General features: G+C 33.9%; 1 protein-coding gene across 1 annotated transcript in view; it reads right to left on the reverse strand.

Moving 5' to 3' along the window:
- Positions 1 to 1,804: 1,804 nt before the first annotated feature.
- The window catches only part of MOXD1 (monooxygenase DBH like 1), a 102,739-nt gene continuing 81,764 nt past the window's right edge, over positions 1,805 to 22,779 (reverse strand). Inside the window, exons 10-12 of the mRNA XM_044674739.1 lie at positions 19,568 to 19,710; positions 5,500 to 5,668; positions 1,805 to 1,996 (exon numbers count right to left, since the gene is read on the reverse strand). Of these exons, the coding sequence (XP_044530674.1) occupies positions 1,805 to 1,996; positions 5,500 to 5,668; positions 19,568 to 19,710 (504 nt within the window). The remainder of the gene's footprint in view (positions 1,997 to 5,499; positions 5,669 to 19,567; positions 19,711 to 22,779) is intronic.

A 22,779-nucleotide genomic window follows, 5' to 3' on the forward strand; every position in this document is an offset into this window, starting at 1 on the left:
ACATGAGGCAGAGATGTTTTGGTAAATATTTAACAACTGGTTCTCAAAAAAAAGTGTACACAATATATTTTTATTATTATCATCATCATTAACATTTTCTGCAACATTTTCTTAAGCCTTGACAATCAAGAAAATAATAAAGCAAGCTTTGATTTGTAGCATTTGCTGATCTCTGAGGTATAAATGATCACATCAAAAATTTAACAATTGTGATTTTCATAGAAACTGGAATCAACACACCCATCAGGAGGTGGGGATTGGGCAAAGTTAATCTAAGAAGAATTCCCATAGGTTTGCAAGGTCAAATTGAGGATTTTATTAAATTGCGTAGGGAAGAGCATCTTTTCCATTAAAATTTTTTTCTCATGGAAAGTTCTAGAATCAGACACAAAATTATAGAAAAAAGTCAAATATCAGTAACAATACATTTTACAAACATTACAGAATTTTAACCAAATAATTCATTGCAAGTGGATAAAGGAATCATTTCAAAACAATATCTATATTAAAGACTTTATATACCACTATTTTCTAGAAGAAAACCAGCTTTAAAATGGTTTCAACAAAACAACATATGCAATTGACTAGGCTAGTAACAGAAGTACTTGAATCACTTGTACATCTCAAGGAGTGAACAAGATACCACAGGCAGATTTAATACCATTTAGTTTATTAATATCATCCTAACATAAAAGTACTTTGAAAATGTGGCAATGTATCTGAACCATACAGAAAGCAATCTGAATCGTGTATCATTGATGCTGTAATTTTAAAAGTAGTAACTGGTTTTATTAAGGAAAATTAGTTTATTAATTATGCGTATAAAAATAAATCTACAAGAGCAACTAGGGCTCCAATTCAGCCAGTATGCATTAAGTGTGACACACTAGCACTGTTTTGGCAGCATGCTATACATTCCAACACTTTCCTGCCTCTCTCTTGTGCAGGTCAAACCACTTTGCCTCTAACAAGAAACCAGTATAAAGAGCTTATTAACAACTAGCCATTAACAAGCTGAGAAATTATTTTCCTCTATGGTTCTATCACCAGTCACTAAATCTATATTTTGAAGGTTCCAGATTCGGTATAAGTGATATGAACACTCAAGGAAAAAACTCGACAACAGGAAAATGATGAAGGCAAAGCATTGGGACTGTGAAATCTCAAAGGAGAACTGAAAGAAAAGTGAAAAGTACAGCCAGATCCTTAAAGGAAGAGAACTTCTTGTGGTAGCAGCTTTGCAATAGCTGGAAGTAGTAAAAGAATAGTGAAGAATTGAACATAAAAAAGAGACATAGGCATGCTTAGAAAAAGGGACAAACATAAAAAAGTTGAAAGAGAAAGACAGGATAATAATAAACTCAAAAAAATAAAAAAGAGGAGAAGAAATGGAATGGAGCTTGCTTCATTATTTCAAGATAAAAGAGTCCAAAGTACATTTAAAAAGCAAAAATCAAGCAAAACAGCCAACTTTTAGAAAGAATTAAAACACAATTGTCCATCTTTTCCTTATGCCCAAAGAAAGATTAGAATTCGTTTCACTGAATTTGCTCATATAGATTTGACATCTCTGGATGGGTAGAAGTTGACTGGTTGGGGTTCTCTAATTGAGCTAGGTGAAGATAAGGTGAGGAGTATGTATCCTAAAGAAAGCAAATTGGGAAAGAGATGGGGGAGCAATTTCCAAATAGTCCATGTCTTGTGACTGCATCTTAATTACCCATTTTGATCATGGGAAACAAGAGTGTAAACATTCTGTGCTTGCCTGGCATAGAGAAGAACATCACCAAGAATAATCAAGTTATTATGCAAAATGCCTGATGCTTCCTGTATTACTGAGGATAAGAAAGAAAACAGCCACATGGAGAACAAAATTTAAGGATAATGTAGAGGAAGAAGACGTGGAGGAGGAGGAAGATGAGGAAGATCCACATACAAACGGCTCTGATTTATATGGTCTTTCAACCTCTGGAGGTAATGCTGTCATTCCTTGAATCTGAAATTAAACAAATAAAAATAAGAATGTCTTTCATGAAATATAATTAATGATCATATCTTTTAAAGTCATAGGATACTAATCATACTCCTGCATTTTATTGACAAAGAAATTAAGGCCAGGGCAGTTAAATGACTTCCCCAAGGGAGAAGTAGAAAAGAGTTTGAAGTTAGGTCTTATGACTCTAGGGAGAGAATTCTTTCCACTGTTCCATGTTGCTATTAACTAACTAGAAGAGAGGAATTATTGCTAAAAACAATCAATCTTCTAAATGGCCAGGGAGATAAAGAGCCGAGGGAATACCAAAAAGGGTGCTAATTACAGCTTTGGATAAATCCAGAGGTCAGCTCTAGTCTTGGAATTTTTTTACTACTTGTTTCCACCTTCAAAATTGGAAGAAAAAGACTCTCCCAAATAATGCAAAGTATCAATTTAAAGTTTTTAACCAATCAGGAAATATTTATTGGGTATTAACTATGTTTAAGACATTAGGCAGTCCTCTGCCTCTACCCTCAATTAGATTAGGAAATAAGTGGAAAAGAGAACATTTACATATAGTGATAGCTAATTTTATAAGGTCTTGGATATCAAGAGACAAATAAGTGATATAAACAATAAGTGCCATAGTTGCCCAGAAAGATGGCAGTTTTCAACTGTATTTAAAGAATTTAACAACGAGAGGAGTCCCCAAATGTAACGGATTACTTGAGAGACAGCAAGTTAATCATGCCCAAGAAGGTCAAATAGCAACTGGTAACCATTTGTTGAAGATAATATAATGGAATTCATCCTTCAGGTATGGGTAGAACTAATTGATTTCTGATGGTCTTTCCAAATCTAAACTTCCATGAGTGTAAAACATTCTAATATTCATAAAGAAGGTTGAACTTGAACAGAGGGGAAGATGGTGAAAAAGAAGGGTAGGAATGACATTAAATGGAGAGGTGGAGAGAGGATATTCCAGGTAATCAAATAGCATAAGCAAAAAATGTCCAAAAAACCACAGTAAAGGCAATATTGCATTTAGCATCTTCAGGGGATAATAAATATGTTTGGCATTTGTGTAGGGTTTGCTTAAAAATATACTAGGCAATGTTGTTCAGTTGGTTTTTAGATGAGTCTGGCTTTATGACCCCATTGGGGTTTTCTTGGCTAAGACACTAGAATGGTTTGCCATTTCCTTCTCCAGCTCCCTCTATAGTTGAGGAAAATGAGGCCAGTAGGGTTATGACTTGCCTACAATCACACAGCTAGTAAAAGTCTGAGGCTAGATGAGTCTTTGGGACTCCAGACCTGGCACTTTAACCACTGTGCTACCTAGCTATTCTACAGTAGTTAATAAGGCTGTAGAAACAGTTTTGAGTCAGAATATGTAAAACTTAATTACCAGGTGTTCAGGACCACGGTCTTTATTCCAGAAATAGAAGGGAGTTATTAAAGTCTATGTGAAACAACATTTTAAAAAGAGTAATCTAATGATTGTGTACCTATGGAATAATAAAGGGAGAGACCTAGGAAGGAGAACAATCGGGAAGCTATTATGATCATCTAGGTAAAGAAGGAAATAACGAATTAATTATTCAAAATAATTCTAAAATACATAAAATATGTAGGAATTATCTACCAGGAAACAGTCAAGATTTGCATAACATTGACAAAACATTCTTTACCAAAACAAAGAAGATAGTTCTTCAAAAATATTGGAAAAATATTCTCTGTTCATAGTTGGGATGTGGTAATGAAAATGATGATTCTATCTAAATTTATGTAGAGATTTAGTTCTATATTAACCAAACTGCCAAGAAGTTTCTAAATAAAATAATTAAAATTTATTTAGAGGATTGACAATTCAAAAATCTGAAAGGAAATACTAATACAACACAGAGGCTTTCCATGGCCAGATTTCAGATTTCTATTTCATAAATAAGTAATTATCAAACTATAAGTAATTATCAAAACCATTTTAGCCTGCACTTTGAAAAATAAAATGGTAGATAAATGGAAGAGATTAAGTCAGTAAAACCTAGAAGCAACTGAACATAATGACCCAAACACTGATAAACTCAAGGACAAAAATAACTAAAGGAAGAGTATCTTGTCTTTCAAGAATGGGTAGGAAACCGGAAAGCAGTTTGTTGACAGGTTTAGACAAATAGCCTATACCAGTGATGGGCAAACTACTGCCCATGGGCCAGATGTGACCTCCTGAAATGTTCTATCAGGCTGTGACATTATTTCTAATCTGACGAATACAATGAGTAGGACACAATACAATGAAACTTCAAAAGAGTTGCCTTAGAAACAGACTGACAGATGAGCATTTCCTTTCCTTTGGCCCCCTCTATAAAAAGTTTGCCCATTACTGGCCTATACCATATATTAAAACAAGTTGCAGATTGATATATCTTTAATTTAAATGGTTATGTCATTAAAAAATCAACAACACACAATTAGGATAATGGTAAAAGTGAAGTGCCAAAAAACAAAGTGAAATGCCAAATTTATCTATTATTTGGATAATTCATAAGCAAACAGAGGACTGTCCAGGTGACAATAAACAGTTTTGATTATGTAAAATTAAAAAGAAGAGAAATTATTGGTTGGGAAAAAACTTCACTGTAAATATTTCTGGTAAAGGTTTGATATCCAAGTCATATAGGAAGTTGATACAAATATTTGTCATTCCAATTAAATAAGCAGATAAAAGATATGAACAGTTTCTAGAAAATGAAATGCAAATGAAAAAAGGAATCTTGCCATTTTGTCTGGGCTTGTATTTATCATGATGTAGTAAAAAGGACACTAGATTTGGAGTCAGATGACCTGATTACAATTCTGGGCTCAGATACTTATTGGCTATTTCAATTTGTCAGTTTTCTCACCAATACAATAATGATATATATTATTTAGGTAGATAGGGGTACTGTCAGAAAAATGCTTTGTAAATGTTGAAGTGCTACCGAAATATGAGTTATAAATGAAACAGTGAAAATTGGGTGACCATCTGGATGTGTTGTGCGGGAGAAAGAGGATTCATTTCTGATTCAGACTTTGCACCTAAGTAACTAGAAAAATGAAAATACCACCAACAGAAATAGGGAAATCAGGAAGGATTTGGTTTTATAGAGAATGATAATGAATTTATTTCCTAACAACAATTAATTGATCAGTAATCAGGTATTAAATCCTTAATATCTACGAGCACTTGATCTAAGAGATGGGTATACAAAAAGAGGCAAAAGTTAGACTCTGCCTCAAGGTGTTTATAATATAATGGATTAACATATTACATTTAAATTGATAGAGGGATATCTAGTACCCAGAAGGGAGCTAGACTCTTTGGACTGGATTTCAATGGAGAGGCTGGGATTTAGAAATGTTTCTGTCTATAGCATTGAACATTTCCTTTTCTCCAAGAAAATAAGATCTTTACTCCTCATTAGGCACTGCCTTTGTGTATGTCTTGTTTATGCTTCATCTAATGAAAATAAAGAATGGCTTACCGACCACTCTGCATTGTCTGTCTTTGAGCATCTCACATTCACAGGCAGTCCAAGAACAAGTTTATTGAAGGAGGTGCCATCTTTTATGGACCATTTAAACTTGTTCATTGCATCCATGAAAGATAAATTTTTATATTGCTTAGGGCTCTTGATAATGAAAGGCCAAGTCCTGGATTTAAAACAAATACACAAATTAATCATGTTCAGAATAAAAACAATAAATATTGCCCTTAACAAAAGCTCATGCTAATTTCTCAACTTTTTGAAAAATAAAATTCCCTTTTCTAGTTGATGGACTTTGAACCAGATGGTCTACAAACACGCACAAACCTAAATGGAAAACAAATGAAATATGCACAAAATTTTGACTCAAGATTTCACAGAAAGGATATCTCTTGCCCTCCCTCGTTTCTTTTCTTTAGTAACAAGTGATCTAGGAAATAGAAGAAAAAAAGATCAGTGGAATAAAATAGAGATACAACAAACAGTTGTAAAAGATTATAGTAACCTTACGTTTGACAAAGGTAAAGTTTAAAGTTTGGAGAATAAGAATTCACTATTTGGTAAGAATTGTTCATTGGGAAAACTAGAAAGCAGTTTTAGCAGAAACTAGATATAAACCAATATCTTACATCATTTACCAAGATAAGATAAAATGCACATGACCTAGGTTTAAAGAGAGATATTGTAAACAAATTAACAATAGCATACATATTACCTATCAGATTTATGGATAGGAGAAGAATTTATGAAAAAACAAGAGAGAGAAAACATGGTGAAATATAAAATAGATAATTTTGAATACATTAATTTGAAAGTTTTTGTCCAGATAAAACTAATATAGCCAAGATTGGAAGGAAAATAAATTGGGATAAAATTATATACAATTTCTCTGATAGAGGTTCATACCTAAAATATATAGAGAACTTTGTCAAATTTGTAAAAATATGAGCTATTCTCCAATTGTTAAATGGTCAAAAGATATGAACAGAGAGTTTTTGGATGAAGAAATCAGTTATATATAGATACATGAAAATTTTCTCTAAATCATTATTTATTGGATAAACACGAATCAAAACAACTTTGAAATATCATGTCATATCCATCAGATTGCCTAAATGATAAAAGGGCAAAATGACAAACATTAGAGAGGATGTGGAAAAAATATGAACACTAATAGATTATTGGTTGAACTATTAACTAATCCAACCATTTTGGAGAACAATCTGGAATTATACTTAAAGAGTTATAAAGCTGTGTATACTGTTTGACTCAGTAATTCCATTATAAGGTTTATTTGCTAAGGCCACCAAGGAAAAAGAAAATGAAACTCCATGTTCTAAATTATTTATAGCTGCTCTTTTTGTGGTGGGAAAGAATTGGAAATTATGGGGATGTTCATCAATTGGGGAAGAGCTAAACAAATAGTGGTATATGACGGTGATGGAATACTAGTGTACTGTAAGGTATAATGAACAGGATGATTTCAGAAAAAATGGAAAGACTAAAATGAACAGATGCAGAGTGAAAAAAGCAGAACCAAGAGAACACTGTACACAATTAACAGCAATTTTGTATGATACTCTTAGTAATACAATAATCCAGAACAATTCTGAAGGACTTATGACAAAGAATGCTATCTACCTCCAGAGAAATCATTGTTATTTTGCATAATACATATATAACCCAGATCAAATTATTTACCATCTCTGGGAGAGTGGAGGGAAGGGAGGGAGGGAGATAATTCAGATCTTATAACTTCAGAAAACATATGTGGAAAATTGTTGTATGTAATTGGGAAAATAAAATATCTTTAAAATAAAAGAAAAAAGTTCTGGTATGTTGGAGCATGCTCTTCAGCTTCAAGGAGACATATTACTCTAAAGAGTGTGAAAGTAAACAATGTGCATGTTATTATGTTAGTGATAAATGAAATTATTGAATTCATTTACAACATAGTATCAAGTCTAATTGGGTTTTTGGTTTACCTAAATCAAAGTCAAGTTTCAATCAATGTAAGGAAAGTCCTTTTAATTAAGAAACATTCAAGGTTTGGAAACGAAACAGTATATTTCAGGGGGATGGTGATTTACAATCTGACATGTAAACTGAATCTTTAAATGCAAAAAAACTCTAATGAGGTATTTTCACAATGTCCATTTGTCCTCAAATATTATTGATAATATCTTTCTTTACTCACTTATTAAATATGTATACAAAGACATATTTCTGAGGCAAGAGCCTATACTTCATTTGTTCAAGTATCTTTTCTATGAGTCTGAAGATTGTTTTTCCATCTGTTGATTTTTGATCCAGGCCACTGATTTCACTGTTGTAGGGTACTCCCTGTGAAGAAATTCCTTCCAATATTGCAGATTGGCAACTCGTAAATAATTTGTAAGCTTAGCAGTGCATAAGGCATTGAGAGTTTAAGTGATTTGCTCAGTTATAACTTGTATTTTGTCAATGGAATTTTTTGAAACCATATGTGGGGCCAAAACCAGCCCATGTATCATTTTTCATCTATATAACTGAACCCGTTTAAAATAACATTATTTCTTTGGAGAGATATAGAATGAAAAAAATGATAGTTTATGATTTCATTATTTTTACCTTCAGGCTCATTTTTATTTAATGAAAGCTTCCCTTAGTTCCTCATGTATATTTCATAAATGAACAAAAGGGAGGACAAATTTTATCAAATCTTTACAATGTGCAAAGTATTATGTTAGGTACTGGGAGAAAGACAAGCTAGTTTTACTATTTTCAATTTACTCATATATTGATAAAAATAGAAAGCATATATGGGAGATTTTAACTTCAAACCAGATGGAAAACCCTAATTGTTCTAACAGTACATCAGTAAAGCAAATGGTAATATATCCTCTTTAATGCCATTTCCATTTGTTGAATTACTAAAATGACATCTTTGGCTACTGAAAATTTTAGCATAAGGTAGCACATAAATAAAACTCTTCAATGAAAATCAATTAAAAATACAAAGAAGTGACACAAGACCTACATTATAATAGAATAAAAAGTTTTATAATGGAATATAGACATGGAATCCATTGTGGATTCCATAATTCTAAAATGAGTGTTGACTTTAAAGGAGAATATTCTGTTTTAAAAGTTAATAGCAAAAATTTTTTTAAAAAGAATTTTAAAGTTATGTTTATCTTTCAACAAACTAAGGTATTTTGGAAAAGAGAATCTAGTTCACATGTTAGGAAAATACAAGTAGTGTCACAAAATCAACCTGTATGCTCTTTTAAAACCACAAGAGGGCACTGGCATTACTGCAAAAAGACCTGGAGCATGATTCCCTGTTGCTGAGTGTTTATTTTGTTTTGTGTGCCAGCAGTATCCAAAACAATGTAATTTTTTTTTTTATTACTCAAATCAGTAAAGGCTTTTATTCCATTTTCAAGCACCTTTTTTACATGTAAAGGTCTTATGGAAAATCAATCTGTCAAGAAGTATTTATAATATTACCTTACATTTAAAGAGATATAGCATCATAGGGAATGAATTTGGCATCTTTTGCAAGAGTGGTAAAGAAGTGGAAACAAATTAGATACACACTGACTAGAGAATAGCTAAACAAGATAAGGTATGAGAATGTTACAGAATATCACTGTGCTGTTAGAAACAACAAATATGATGAATGTAGAAATGCATTAGAAAATTATATCAACTGATGCAAAGTGAAGTAAAATGAGTAAAACAACATATTCAGGGGCTATGATTATGTAAATAGAAGGAACAACAGCAAAACAACCCAAATTAAAAGCAGAGAGATTATGATAACTGAATATGGTCCCAAACATAAGAAGCATCTCCCTTGCTTCATTATAGGGCTTAGAAAGATAATAGCTGTAGAATGCTGCAAATCATGTCAGACTTTTTCTTCTTTAGTTATTATAAAGATGGCTTCTTAGGAAGAGTAAGAAGAATATGTTGAGAAATCTACATGATATGGAAACAATGGATATCAATAAAATATTTTAAAGTCTTAAATTGTTATAAACATTTCAATAATTATTTCATAAAAGATTAAATAAAGGGGAGAAGCAGCTTAGTGGCTCAGTGGATAGAGAGCCAGGCCTGGAGATGGGAGATACAGAGTTTAAATCTGGCTTCAGACACTTCCTAGCTGTATGATCCTGAACAAGACACTTAACCCCTTTACTTAGTCCTTACCACTCTTCTAGTTAGAACAAGTACATGGTATTGAAGTTCTAAGACTGTAAATCTTGTTTGTTGTTGTTTTTTTTTAAGAGAAATTAGATAGGGAGACAAAGTAAATCCAGTTTCTGGTGGAGGGTGGAAGTATCATCTATTGCCAGAAAATGATCAAATAACAATCATGCTGGATTTATCAGAATGCTACCTCTTCCCTAGAACCTATTAATTTTTTTTAATGTTTCAATATTATTTTAATTTTTAAAATATTTTATTTTCTTAAAATTATTTTATTTTCCTAAAATATTTTATTTTTATTTTCCTATTTTATTATTATGTAGTAACAATTTTCTATATCCATTTTCTGAAGTTATAAGATCCAAATTGTCACCCTCCTCCTTTTCCTCTCCCCTCCAAAAGATAGTAAATTATTTGATCTGGCTTATACAAGTATTATCATGCAAAACATGTTTCATTGTTGTTCTTTGTTGAAAGAGAATACTCATATAAAACCAAAACCCCTAAAACACAAATAAAGTTAAAAATAGTTTACATTAATCTACATTTTGACTCTAACAGTTCTTTCTCCTGTCATAAATTCTTCAGAATTGTCCTGGATTATTGTATTACTGAGAGTAGCTAAGTCTTTCATGGTTGATCACTGTACAATATTGCTCTAGAACCTATCAATCTTAAATCTAACTTTTTAAAAAATAAAAAAACTTTACCTTCTGTCAGAATCAGTACTAAGTAGTGGTTCCAAGGCATAAGAGTGATAAGAGCTAGGCAAATTGGGTTAAGTGACTTGCCTAGGGTCACACAGATAAGTAGTATCTGCAGTAGTATTCAAACCCAGGAACTCCCACCAGACCTGGCTCTCTATCCATTGAGCCACCTAGCTGTTTCCTTATTTTTATTTATAAATGTGTAATCAATCAAAGCATTCCACCCTACTTTAAGTAAGTCATACACTGACTTTTTTGTCTGTTAAGAATAATCAATCGGACATATAACTAAGGCCTGGATATCAATCAGGCAGTCATAAGCTTTAGATTAAATGAAAAGTCCTGAATAATTTTACAAGTCTTTTAAAGTCACTGGATAAAATTAAAGGATACCACTCAGGAAGTATGCTCAGATTGATTGAGGGTCTTAAATTTCTGAAGGGCTTGTATAAAACCAACAGGATAGTTTAGAATTGAGATTCAAGGAATAGGTAGCACATAAGAGTTAATCTGGTCAAGTTCTTGAGAAAGAGCCACTTGGTGAAGGTTTGTGGGAAAAGGAAAAGATCCTCAGATCCTCTTCCCCTTTCCCCTTTAGTCCTGAATAATTATAAATTTCAAAGGACCAGTGGATATGGATATTTTTATTAGTATCCAACAGTATCCCTGGGTCAGCAGCCACTGGCAGTAATATCTGGATCAGAAGCCAAGAATAGGCTGGAAGCAATAAAGAAAGACAAATTCAAGGCTCTGCAAGGAACTTGGAAGAAAAGCTGCATCATATCTAAGGAGAACATCTTGAGGACTCCAGCAAAAGGACTTCTAAGAGTGCTGAGTTACTTTTTTGCCACATGTGATCTATAAACTTAAGCCAGCTTTGCCCTAGACTCTGTATCTCTTGTCTGGGGAGTTTACCATGCCTTTTTTTTTTCTTTTTGGTGGAGATCTGGGGGACTAGCAAGTGTTCTTCCTAAATCACCCCTTTCTAAAAGCTAATTAATCCGGGCTAACCAATTGATACTGAATAATCAAGGAGGGGATTCACATTGGTGAATCTTCATGATTCGGGTACCATCAGAGCTTAATTCCCAAGATTCCTAGAATACTCCAGAGAACTGATCTTCCAGTAGAGCTGCAATTGGGAGCATAGCTCCAGAGGATTTTCTACAAAAGGCAAGACTGCTTTTCCTGAAAATAATTTCAGGAAGGAGAAAGCAGATAGGAGGAGGAAGGATTACTTAAAGATAGCTTTCTGGTCCAATTATGTTTTAAGGCCAAACTAAGCATAGACCATCATGACATGATTTCTAGTATTCCCTCCTTTCAGATATTATCATTGACTTTACTAAATAAAGACATATATCTGTAATGTTTTAATGTTTACAAAGCACTTTTCTTACAACTCTGTGAGGGGACAATGTAAATGTTATCCTGATCTGATATTGAAGAAACTGAGGCACAGACAGGTTGACAAGAGTCATACAACTAGGGAAGTTCATTAAAAAGTTTGATAGGAAATCATAAGGCTTGCCTTAAAATGTCTTCCTGCCACTCACTTCTATGAGCTTGAGCTAAATAAATTCAGGCCTTTGTAAAATGAAGTGGTTGGACTAGATAGACTCTCAAATCCCTTCCAACTCTAAATCTATGAACATGTCAATGCCAAGGATTCAAACCCAGGTCATTTAAGCTCCAAACACATTGTTCTTTTCCCTCTATCAAAACACCTTTTTCAAAAGAGATCCCTAATTGGAGTTCTTGTGGCATATTCTGTAGTAAGGAAGGGGAGAGGAAGATGATTTGGACACATAAAACAACCACTTTTCTAAGCCCACTATCTGTTTCATTGTGTGATCACTATAAGCTTTTGGTGCTCAATGGAGCCTTGCCAGATCTTTGTGAGACAAAGAACTGTCCTCCTCAATCCCTCCCACTTAGTAGACAATACAATTGATAGGATTTGGTTGTCAGCCTTTTTTATCCTCCTCTACCTGATTCTCCATGACTGGGAAATGTTAACTTTAAAACAGAGCAACTAGTTTTAAATAAAACTAAAAACATAAAACAGCATTTTTTTTTGCCACATTAGGTTATACAGCATTCCTTTTTAATAGCTAATTTTTTAAAAATAGGGAGGGCCCTAAACCACACTAGCAGTGTTACTTTGAGTTTGAAGAAGAAGAAAAAATGACCCATCTATTTTCTTTCCTTTAGATCTCTCAGCCAGCACCATATTGGTTTGGACTTTACCATCAATTATGTCACTGTGATGATGAAGTAAAACCCAATCTCTCTGATTTAGAGTCCTAATGTATTTTTCAAAAAAGAGGCTCTTTTTTATTCATGTTTGGAAGGACTAAATAAATTTAGCCATGAAGATGAATGGCTTGATGTGGGCAATGTCATTTCAAGACTAGCCTTGTTCTGTGTGGCCCTTCCCACTTTCTTCCAAAGTTATCCAAAGACCAATTTGTTCAATGCTACCTAAGAATCACATTTCTTAGGCAGAGTAATCTGAGAATTATTGATATTGTGGATATGAACATTACTCTTTTGGGGAATGGAAACCAAATATATCTAGAGGTCCCAGATGGGTCAAAATCCATAAGAAAATCATGGCACCATAGAGCACAACTCAAAAGAATCACCCTATATGTTCAAAGCTTTGCCTTTTTCTTTTGTTTTCAACAATCAAAAACATTCATTGCTCTGGGAAAGTTTGCCCCCCCCTAAAAAAAATAAATGAGTAAGTATACATATTTGGTGAAAGTAAAAACTAGCAATAGTCTGAAAACAAAACCATTAGCTAGTTCTGGAGAGCTAAACTACTCATCATGATCTCCAGAAACATGTCTTCTTCTGTCTTTGCTCCTTTTGGCAGTCTGGTTAAACTTATGGACCTGTTTTCAGAATGACATATGTAAATGCTTAAATGAAATACATGAGATAACAAAGGAAACCAATTACATTGGAATTGTTAGTAAAATATATATATATTTTTTTAAGTACATGGCTCCCCAGGTCCCCCAAGTTAAGAAAAATGGCTGTAGTTGGAAAGTCAGAAACTCTGGGTTTGAATCCTAGCTCTACTGTTTACTACTTATACAACCTTTGGAAAAATCATGAAAATAAGGTTTTTTTTTAATATAATTAATGATATTTTCACTAGTGAGGCCCAGTAAATAAATAGATGGCTGGTGTTGGGTTGGACTTAGAAAGACCTGGGTTCAAGTCCTTCCTAGGATGATTATAGGTGGTAAGTCACTTCACCTCTTTCTCAGGACTACTATTGGAGACCATGCATTATGAAGAGTTTCCAGTCTCCATTCGTGGAAATATAAGCAGAACTATTATTCTCACTTTGCTTAGTAGTTCCATTCCTCTGATCCTAGGATCACTGTGTAATCACAAAGACTTTTCACATCAGACATCCTTTTTCACTTACCAGTGGAGTACATCATTTACTGATTTGATTTCATCAAAGAGAAAGAGATAACCAAGACATCAGAAGACAGTACAACAGAGAAGAGGCAAGACTCCAGTAGACAGTCTCTGAAGTCTTTGCGAGCTGAGAGGAGAGAAGGGAAGATAACAACTGAGGGCAGTTAATGTCTGCATTAGGGGGTAGCAGGAATTTGCTAATTACAGATCAAACACACCTGTAAATCAAAGCAAGCAGCTTCAGATCTCAGGGAAAACCCCAGAAAAACCAGGAAAACAATAACAAGAAAGCCGTGCTTAGGTGCCCTCAGCCAAAGAGCCTTGTGCAATGAAGAGCCCCAGCAAACAGTTTGCCAAAGGCACTGGCTGTGCGGGGTAGCAAGAGTGACCAAAAACTCAGTTTCAGCAAATGTCGGAGGGGGATAGGAATGGTGTAGTAGCTTCTAAGTGACAAATCATTAAATATATAATGCAGGATGATTTCCCTGATTGCATGGATGGGCTACCCAGATTTGTCTTTGCTCTTCAGCCTATTAGGGGATAAATGAATAGCTGATTACACAAAGCAACTAAATTATTCAAGGAAAATACAACTCCTAAAAGTGGCCTCTCTTAGGCAGTCAAGGGAAAGGAGGATGTGCTACAGAGAAGAAAGTGAAAAAATAAAGGACTGCTGCATTCCAGGAATTCATTAGATTGTGAGTTCCTTAAAGGCAGTGATTGTCTTTTGCCTCTTTTTTAAAAATGTAGAGCTTAGCACAGTTCTAGGAACATACTAAGTGCTTAATAAATACTATTGACTGACTGATCGACTGACATAATAAGTTTGAAGATCTTCCCATATAAAGTGAATCTGAGCCCTCAAAGGAGAAAAGAGTTTCTTATGTTCCAAATGGATACAGACATAACATTGAATATAAGAGGTCAAGCAATTTTAAAAGATGAAATCAAATAATTTTCACAAATATGATTGGGAGAGGAAGGTAATTTCTTAACTAAACAGGGGATAAAAAGACATAAAAATTGCTATCTGATACTGGCTAAGAAAGAGAAAAATAGATCAATGGAACAGAACAGACATACAACAAACAGTAGTCAAAAGATTATAATAACCTTGTCTTTGACAAAAGTAAATATCCAAGCTTTGGGGATAACAATTCACTATTTGGTGAATTCAACTAGAAAGTTTTCTGGCAAAACTAGTTATAAACCTATATCTTACACCATTTACCAAAATAAGATCAAAATGGATATATAAACTCAATATAAAGGAAACCAATATTACTTATCAGATTTAAGGATAGGAAAATTTAGGAATAAAAAAGAGATAGAAAGCATTGTGAGATACAAAATGCATCATTTTGATTACAATAAATTGAACTTTTTTGTGAAAATAAGACCAATGTAACCAAGATTAGAAGTAACATAGAAAATTGAGGGATTCTTTTTGTAGAAAGTTTCTCAGATAGAGCTCTAAAATATAGATAGAGGTCTAAAGAGAGAGAGACATGCCTAAAAAAAAGAGAGAACTTTGTCAAGTGTATAAGAATATGAACCATTCTCCAGTTGATAAATGGTCAAAAGATATGAATAGATAGTTTTTTTGATTAAGTCAAAGCTATACATAGCCATATGAAAATGCATTCTAAGTTATTACTGAATGGAGAAATTCAACAAAACAACTCTGAGATATCTCATTCCTGTCATATTGACTAAAATGATAAAAGGGCAAAATGACAGATGTTGGAGGGGATGTAGAAAAATTGGGGCATGAATCCACTATTGGAACCATGAACCATTTTGGAGAGCAATATGGAATTTTGCAGAGTGTATTGGTTTTGTTTCCTAAGATGATTAGAGGTTAAGGAAAAGAACCTTTATGTTCTAAAATATTTACAGTAGCTTTCTTTGTGTTGGCAAAGAACTAGAAATTGAGGGAATGCACATCAACTGGGGAATGACTGAAAAAGTTATGGCATATGATTGTGATGGCATACTATTGCTCCAGAAGAAATGATGAATAAGTTAATTTTTGAACAAATATGGAAAGCAAAGCTCTTCATGAAATTATGTAAAGTGAAATGAATAGAATCAAGAGAACATTATATGTGGCTAAAAATAAATGTTTGAAGAATAACGTGTGTGTGTCCACCTCCAGAGAAAGAACTGATAAATATAAACAAGCAAGACATAGTTTTGTATAAATACATATTTGTTCAATTATGCTTTCTCTAGTGCCGGGAGGAAAGGGAGTGATAGATGGAAGGAGATACCTGGCTATTTTCATGTAAGAGCAAATAAAGGGGAAAAAAAGAATGATTTCAAATTGATAAAATTAAAATGCTTTTACATGATAAAGACCAAATTAGAAAGGAAAAGATAGAATGGAAAAACATTTGCATCAAAAATCACCAATAAGAGTTAGCTATAGAATGATTCACCTCTAGATAAGTAGTCAAAGAAAATACTGGGTTTTCAAAAGGATTTGCAAATAAATTAGTGCAAGAAAACAAATTCCAAAACACTAATACAAAAAAAAATTGCAGATTATAACAACTTTGAATTGTCAACTCCATATAAAATAGTTAAGATGAAAACTGATATAGGAACAGTCAGTATTTGAGGGGATGTAGGATGACAAGCACATGGATGCCCTACAGCTGGAGCTGTGAAATCCAACCATTCTCTTTTAATTTGGGATGATGCAAAGAAAGGGACTAGGCTTTTCATATCTTTTGACCCAGCAATCCTCCTATTACAGGAAGCTAGGTCTTGCAGTGGATAGAGTTCTGGGCCTAGAAGTTAAAAAGACATAAGTTCAAATCTAGCCTCAGACATTTCATTAGCTGTGTGAGTCTGGGCAAATCATTTAACCTCAGTTTCATCAATTATAAAATGGAGATAATAGCATCTACCTCTCAGCATTCTGGAAAAAATCAAATGAGATAGTATTTGTAAAGTGCTTAGTACAGTAGCTATACCTTTTATAGCCATTAATGAGATAAAATAATTATAACCCATATGAATAGCATGGAGAAAAAATTCACTGGTGTGGGTGTTGGCCTACTATTAGTGATCTGTGAAAAACAAAACACGAAATTTCCTATTTACCTGTTACTCTGATTTTTCTTTTATTAAAAGATAAAGAAGCTATATTTTTTAAACTATTCACTGAGGAGTTTAATATAACTTCCTGGTAAAATTATAAACTATTATTTAAGAGATGTTTTGTGATCCCTTAAAAACTGAAACAGTGATTAATTAATCATTTAGTGCCAGCATATTTTTTTTAATCAAGAAGAGGACAACTGAGTTAAACTCATTTCACTTCCAGTACTGGGTCGCTAGAGTTGGGAATCAAGAGAATATCACAAACATGGCATAATGTTAGGAAGATAATTGAATTAAGTTTCTTTTATGTGACACCCATGGGTATAAGATAGAGATAAAAATGGATGATGGTATCATTAGTCAGATTCAGAGAGGTCTCATTTAGAATGCCCTCAGATTAAAGGGGACATGAAGCTGAAAGGGATAACCATCATAGTTATAATAGAATAAGAATTTAAGATAATATATATTTGTTAGAGAAATCAACCCAATAAAATTAGATGGCATTTAATAAATTCTAACTTTTAAATATGAGTTAAACTGCATATGTTCAGGAAGGGAAAGTCATAGATTAATAGAAGTTCATGTGAAAAAAACCTGGGAGTTTTAGTGTATTGCCCATCTCAATAAGAAATAAGATAACAATGCAATATGGTAACTATCTTTAAATCTCTGTTCCTATGATCATAAGCACTAGAAAAGTTATCATGTGGAAGAGATATTAGACTTATTTTACTTTGCTTCGTAGGGCAGAACTAGGAAGAATGGATAGAAATTATAGAGAGGTAGATTTCAACTTGCTCTAAACTTGCTCTAAAAATATTTCCTAATCATCAGAGCTGTCCAAAAGAAGAATACTCTGTCAATGAAGACAGTAAATTCCACATCCCTGAAGGTTTACAAGTGGTATATATCACTACTTGCCGGGAACACTCTTAGGGGGAATTACTATTGCAACATAGGTTAGATTAGATGATCTCCAAGTCTGAAATTCTATGAAATATTGTGATTATAATCCACAATTTATGATATCCAGGAGTAACACTTGCTTTTAGGGATTCTTCGCAGGGAAAAATCGCAATCTTTTCCGGGATCACTTTTTGTGAAACTTTGTCTGTGCCAAGAGGAAAAGAACCCACATTTCCAACATGACTTTCATGAACTCTGAATCTTGTGATCTGATTGTTCATCCTGCCAATTCATAATGAAAGAATTCATTCTCCAGAAATACTGTGAGTTCAGTTGCAAACTATTTTTAAAAATAATTTTCTCATTTTTTTCATTTCTAAGTATTGCATTTGCTACTATTATTTCCCTCCTTTGATGGTGAGCTGTTTTTCAGTTGTGTCTGAATTTCTGAGCCCATTTGTGGTTTTCTTGGCAGAGTTAGTGGAATGGTTTGCTATTTGCTTCTCCAGTTCATTTTACAGATGAGGAAATGAGGTAAGCAGGATTAAATGACTTGCTCAGGGTCACACAGCTAATAAGTATGAGGCCAGACTTGAAATCATGAAGATAAGTCTTCCTGACTCTGAGCTCAGTGCCCTATCCCTTGTATCACCTTGCTGTCTGCTTCCTCTCCTTTCCATTTAGAACTACCGAATTTTAGAGCAGGAAAAAATTCTTAGAGATCATCTAATCTAACACCCTCATTTTTACAGCTTTGCAAACTGTTGACAAGAGAAAGTGGCTCAGTTTATTAAAATATAGGCTTTTATTTAGTCCAGTCCACCATCCCAACCATTACATGAAGAAAATGAGTCCTAAAAATCTGATGTGACTGAATCACTGAAAGTCAGGATTTGAACCAAATTTCTTTGTCCCTTGCTATCATTATCTTAATTCAAGTCCAGTTTCTAACATAAGGCTCTTCTGAGCAGTCCCCCTCCAGCCACTAGTCCAATCCCTGAAAATTACCATTTTTACAACTGTGTATATGCTGAAATGTGTACATGTTCTTTCTCTCAACAGAATGTAAGCACCTTAAGGGCAGGCTTTTTTCAATGTTGTCTCTGTATCCTTAGGACCTAGCACAATGTCTGACAGATGGTGGGTGGTTAATTAATGTTTGTTGATTGATTTGGTATTCCTTTTACTAATGATTTTTGGATAGTTTTGCTTGCATTGCTGGTAGCTATCAAGCTAACTCCTAAAGAACCTAAAATATTGATGGTACCCGAGTGCCTATATCACCTCAAGAAATAACATCATTATAAGAAAGAAAGGGACCTTGAAGTCATCAAATATGTAGACAGACCAATTTTCAAACTCAAGACAGACTAGAATCTAATCTGTATCTAAAATCTCCAAAGGAGACCTCTTCCCCTGATATTACATTTCCAGAGCTGAGTACCCTCACTTTGAAGAATTAATGGCTAAACTAAATCATGAAATTGCATTTTTCTTTTTCTATTGAATGTGGCAACAGCAACCAGCTGGGAAAAACATGAGGTTCCCCCTTTCGGGTGTCTTTTTCCACTAGTATAAAAATGATGGAGCATGAAAGTCAAGAGGATGGCTGGATAATGAAGCCAATACAAAAATTAAGCTTACTTGGAGCAGTACTAACATAAATAATTCATGCTATGGACTCTCGAATTACTTACGTGACTGGCCTGTAGATCTCCTTAACACCAATGAACTGGAGCTGTTCCATTATGTCTGGGATACTTGCACATCGAGTAAGATTGATTCTTGGGTAATAGAGTAGATATGAGAGGCACATTTCACTTCTGGTACTTAGTCCACCCTAAAAATGAAGAGATTTCAAACAAAATAACATTAATAATAACAGACATTATTTGAAATTAAGGGGTGGTAAACACATGAACCAATATCCTAGAGTTCCTGCTAATATTGAAGTGTTAAAGACTCTTGAAACCAAAAGATAATAGCTTGTGCATGACTTTGATTTTATTTTTTTAAAAACCTTTACCTTCTATCTTAGAATCAATACCATTTATTGGTTCCAAGGCAGAAGAGTGGTAAGGGTTAAGCAATGGGGGTTAAGTGACTTGACCAGGGCCACCCAGCTAGGAAATGTCAGAGAACAGATTTGAATCCAGGATTTCTCATCTCTAGGCCTGGCTTTCAATCCACTGAGCAACCTAGCTGCCCCCGATTTTGATTTTTTAAGTTATTAGTTATAATTATCAGAAAGAGTGGCTATGTCTCTTACAAGGTCAACAACTTATATTAATTGACATTGTTCCTATGTGTCTAATCTATATGGCCAACAAGAAGAGTTCAGTAAACAATTCTACCAAACAATTGGACTAATCTATTTCTAATAGATTATTGCTTAATAACATTAATACTTAATAACCTTAGTGACCTTAAACACTTACAAACCAATTTGATCCTTTCATTTCATAACTCTAAAAAGACATATAAATAGGAGTTTTTGCACTTTTGATAAGCAATACAAAGCTTTACTTCAGTTAAGCTTGGAGAGGGCATGGAAGAATAGCTCACCAACCTCATCTTCTGTAGCTTCCTATTTTAGCAAATTATTTTCCTGCTATCTAGTGCTCAAATTCTGTTGTTTTTATACTGCCAAAGATTGAAAATGAAATCAGTGTCCTCTAAGTTTGACACCGTGGGATAAATCTCCAAATAGCACATTCTATGTGCTCTGATCTCAGGATTGGAAATCGTGTCACCAAGTCTAAGCTAGATCTATATAGGAAAAAAGGAGAAAATAAATATGACAAAGCTACCTGTAAAGCTATCTTAATAACTTATGAATAATAATGCTATTGATGTGTAATGATTTTTATAAAACACAAAAAGCATATAGTAAGAGCTCGTTATTTCTTCAATGAATGATATAGTCCTTCTTTCTAATTTCTTTACATGTGTACTAAAATATTAGTAAAATCAGATTTCTCCCCAATTTACTCAGATTTGTTTAAAAGTTAAATTAGAAAAGACAGAATTTCTTTACTCAGTTGTGCACAGAAAATTCTCTAACTTGTATTCAAGTGAGGCAGGTTGGCAAAATGAATAAGACACTGGAATTTGACTCAGAAAGACCGGAATTTAAATTTTATCAAATTCATTTATAAATGAGCCTGGTGATGTCAGTCCACCTCTCTCAGCCTTAGTTTCCATCTATGCAAAACATAGATGATAATTGCACCTGACCCCTAGATCTGCTGTGAGGATAAAATGAGAAAGAATCCTTCTAGTCTAAGTTTTGATCCCATATAAAGCACTTTGCAAACTTTAAAATGCTATAATGAGTTATTATTACTGTTGTTGTTTGACATGTATATTGTTAATTTCCTCCAATAGTAAGTGAAGACACTGCTTGATTAAAAAAATATATAATAACATACAAAATATTAGGGGTTGAACCAAGATGGCAGCTTAGCAGCAGCAAAAGCTGAATCCACTCAAAGAATCTCAAAATATCAACCAACAATTACATTAATGTTTGTAGAAGACCTAAAAGTGGATTTTTACCAATCAGTTCCCTTTTCTGTCAACCCACTATCATCATTCCATATACAGAATGGGGCTGTATCACTCCAAGGACTATTTCCACTTTTGACTTTTTCCTAGATATTCATGGTAAATAACATTCCCCTGATGAGTCTTGCCATAGGTTAATGAAGTAGATTTTTGGAGTGCAGACATAGTTGGTCACTGTTCTCATCCTCAAAGGCCTTCTACTGTGCTGACATTGCCTTCAAGAACCTAAGATCAAGACAAGTCATCAGAAGTACATATGTTAGTAGTCTAGAATTCTTGAAAAAGACCTAAAAACTATTAGAGTCCATGCCTGAGGATTCAGGAATTTGCTTAAATGTTTGCCCTGGATATGGTAAAAAAGATTCCCACCCATCAAAAGAAAAGACTGAATTTCTTCAAGTATATAAAGAGTGGCTAGGAAGGATTTGCCTCAAATAGGAGAGTTCTAGAGCATTCAAGTGGGCTGCAATAATTTAGGACTAAAACAATGTTAGTGCTAAAACTATATCTGAAAATAAGGGACTTATTTGAGTAGATATGGATGGAAAAACTTAATGCTCATCCTAAAATGATTTTTTCCTATTATTCAATGAGGAATAATTTTCTTATATTAATTATAGTTCTGCTAAATAGTAGAATATGGGGCAGTTAAGTGATGCAGTGGATAAAGCACTAAGCCTGGAATCAGGAAGACCTAAGTTCAAAACTGCCCTCAAATATGTACTAGCCATGTGGCTTTGGGCAAGTTACTAACCTTGTTTGCCTCAGTTTCCTCATCTGTAAAATGAGCCAGATAAGGAAATGTCAAACCCCTCCAGTACATTTGCCAAGAAAACCACAAATGGGTTCATAAAAAGTCAGACACAACTAAAACTACTGAAAAGAGCAACATATAGTAGAATGGGGTAGTGTGCTGCTCAAAGACTTCACACAAATATACACTGTGCTTTAAAGTATACAAAATACTATTCTAATGACAACCTATTAAGGCAAATATTATCCTCACTTTACAGATGAAGACACTGAGACAAAAAGAGGTTAAGTGACTTACTTAGCTTCAAGCAACTAGTGATGTGTGGCAGCCAAGATTTGAACCCAGGTCTCAAGACTCCAGGTTTCCATTATTCCATGCTGCCTTCTAGTCTGAAAAAAGTGTTTTGTCTTGTGTTGTGAAGAATGGACCAACTATGAACAGAATGAACTGTTCATAGAAATAATAATATCTCTCTCTGTCTCTCTGTCTCTCTCTCTTCTCTCTCTCTCTATTTCTCTCTCGCTCTCTCTCCCCTTCTCTCTCTCTCTCTCTCTCTCTCTCTCTCTCTCTCTCTCTCTCTCTCTCTCT

The sequence above is a fragment of the Gracilinanus agilis genome, chromosome 4 (genome assembly GCF_016433145.1).
Source record: "Gracilinanus agilis isolate LMUSP501 chromosome 4, AgileGrace, whole genome shotgun sequence".
In the NCBI taxonomy this organism is placed as follows: Eukaryota; Metazoa; Chordata; class Mammalia; order Didelphimorphia; family Didelphidae; genus Gracilinanus; species Gracilinanus agilis.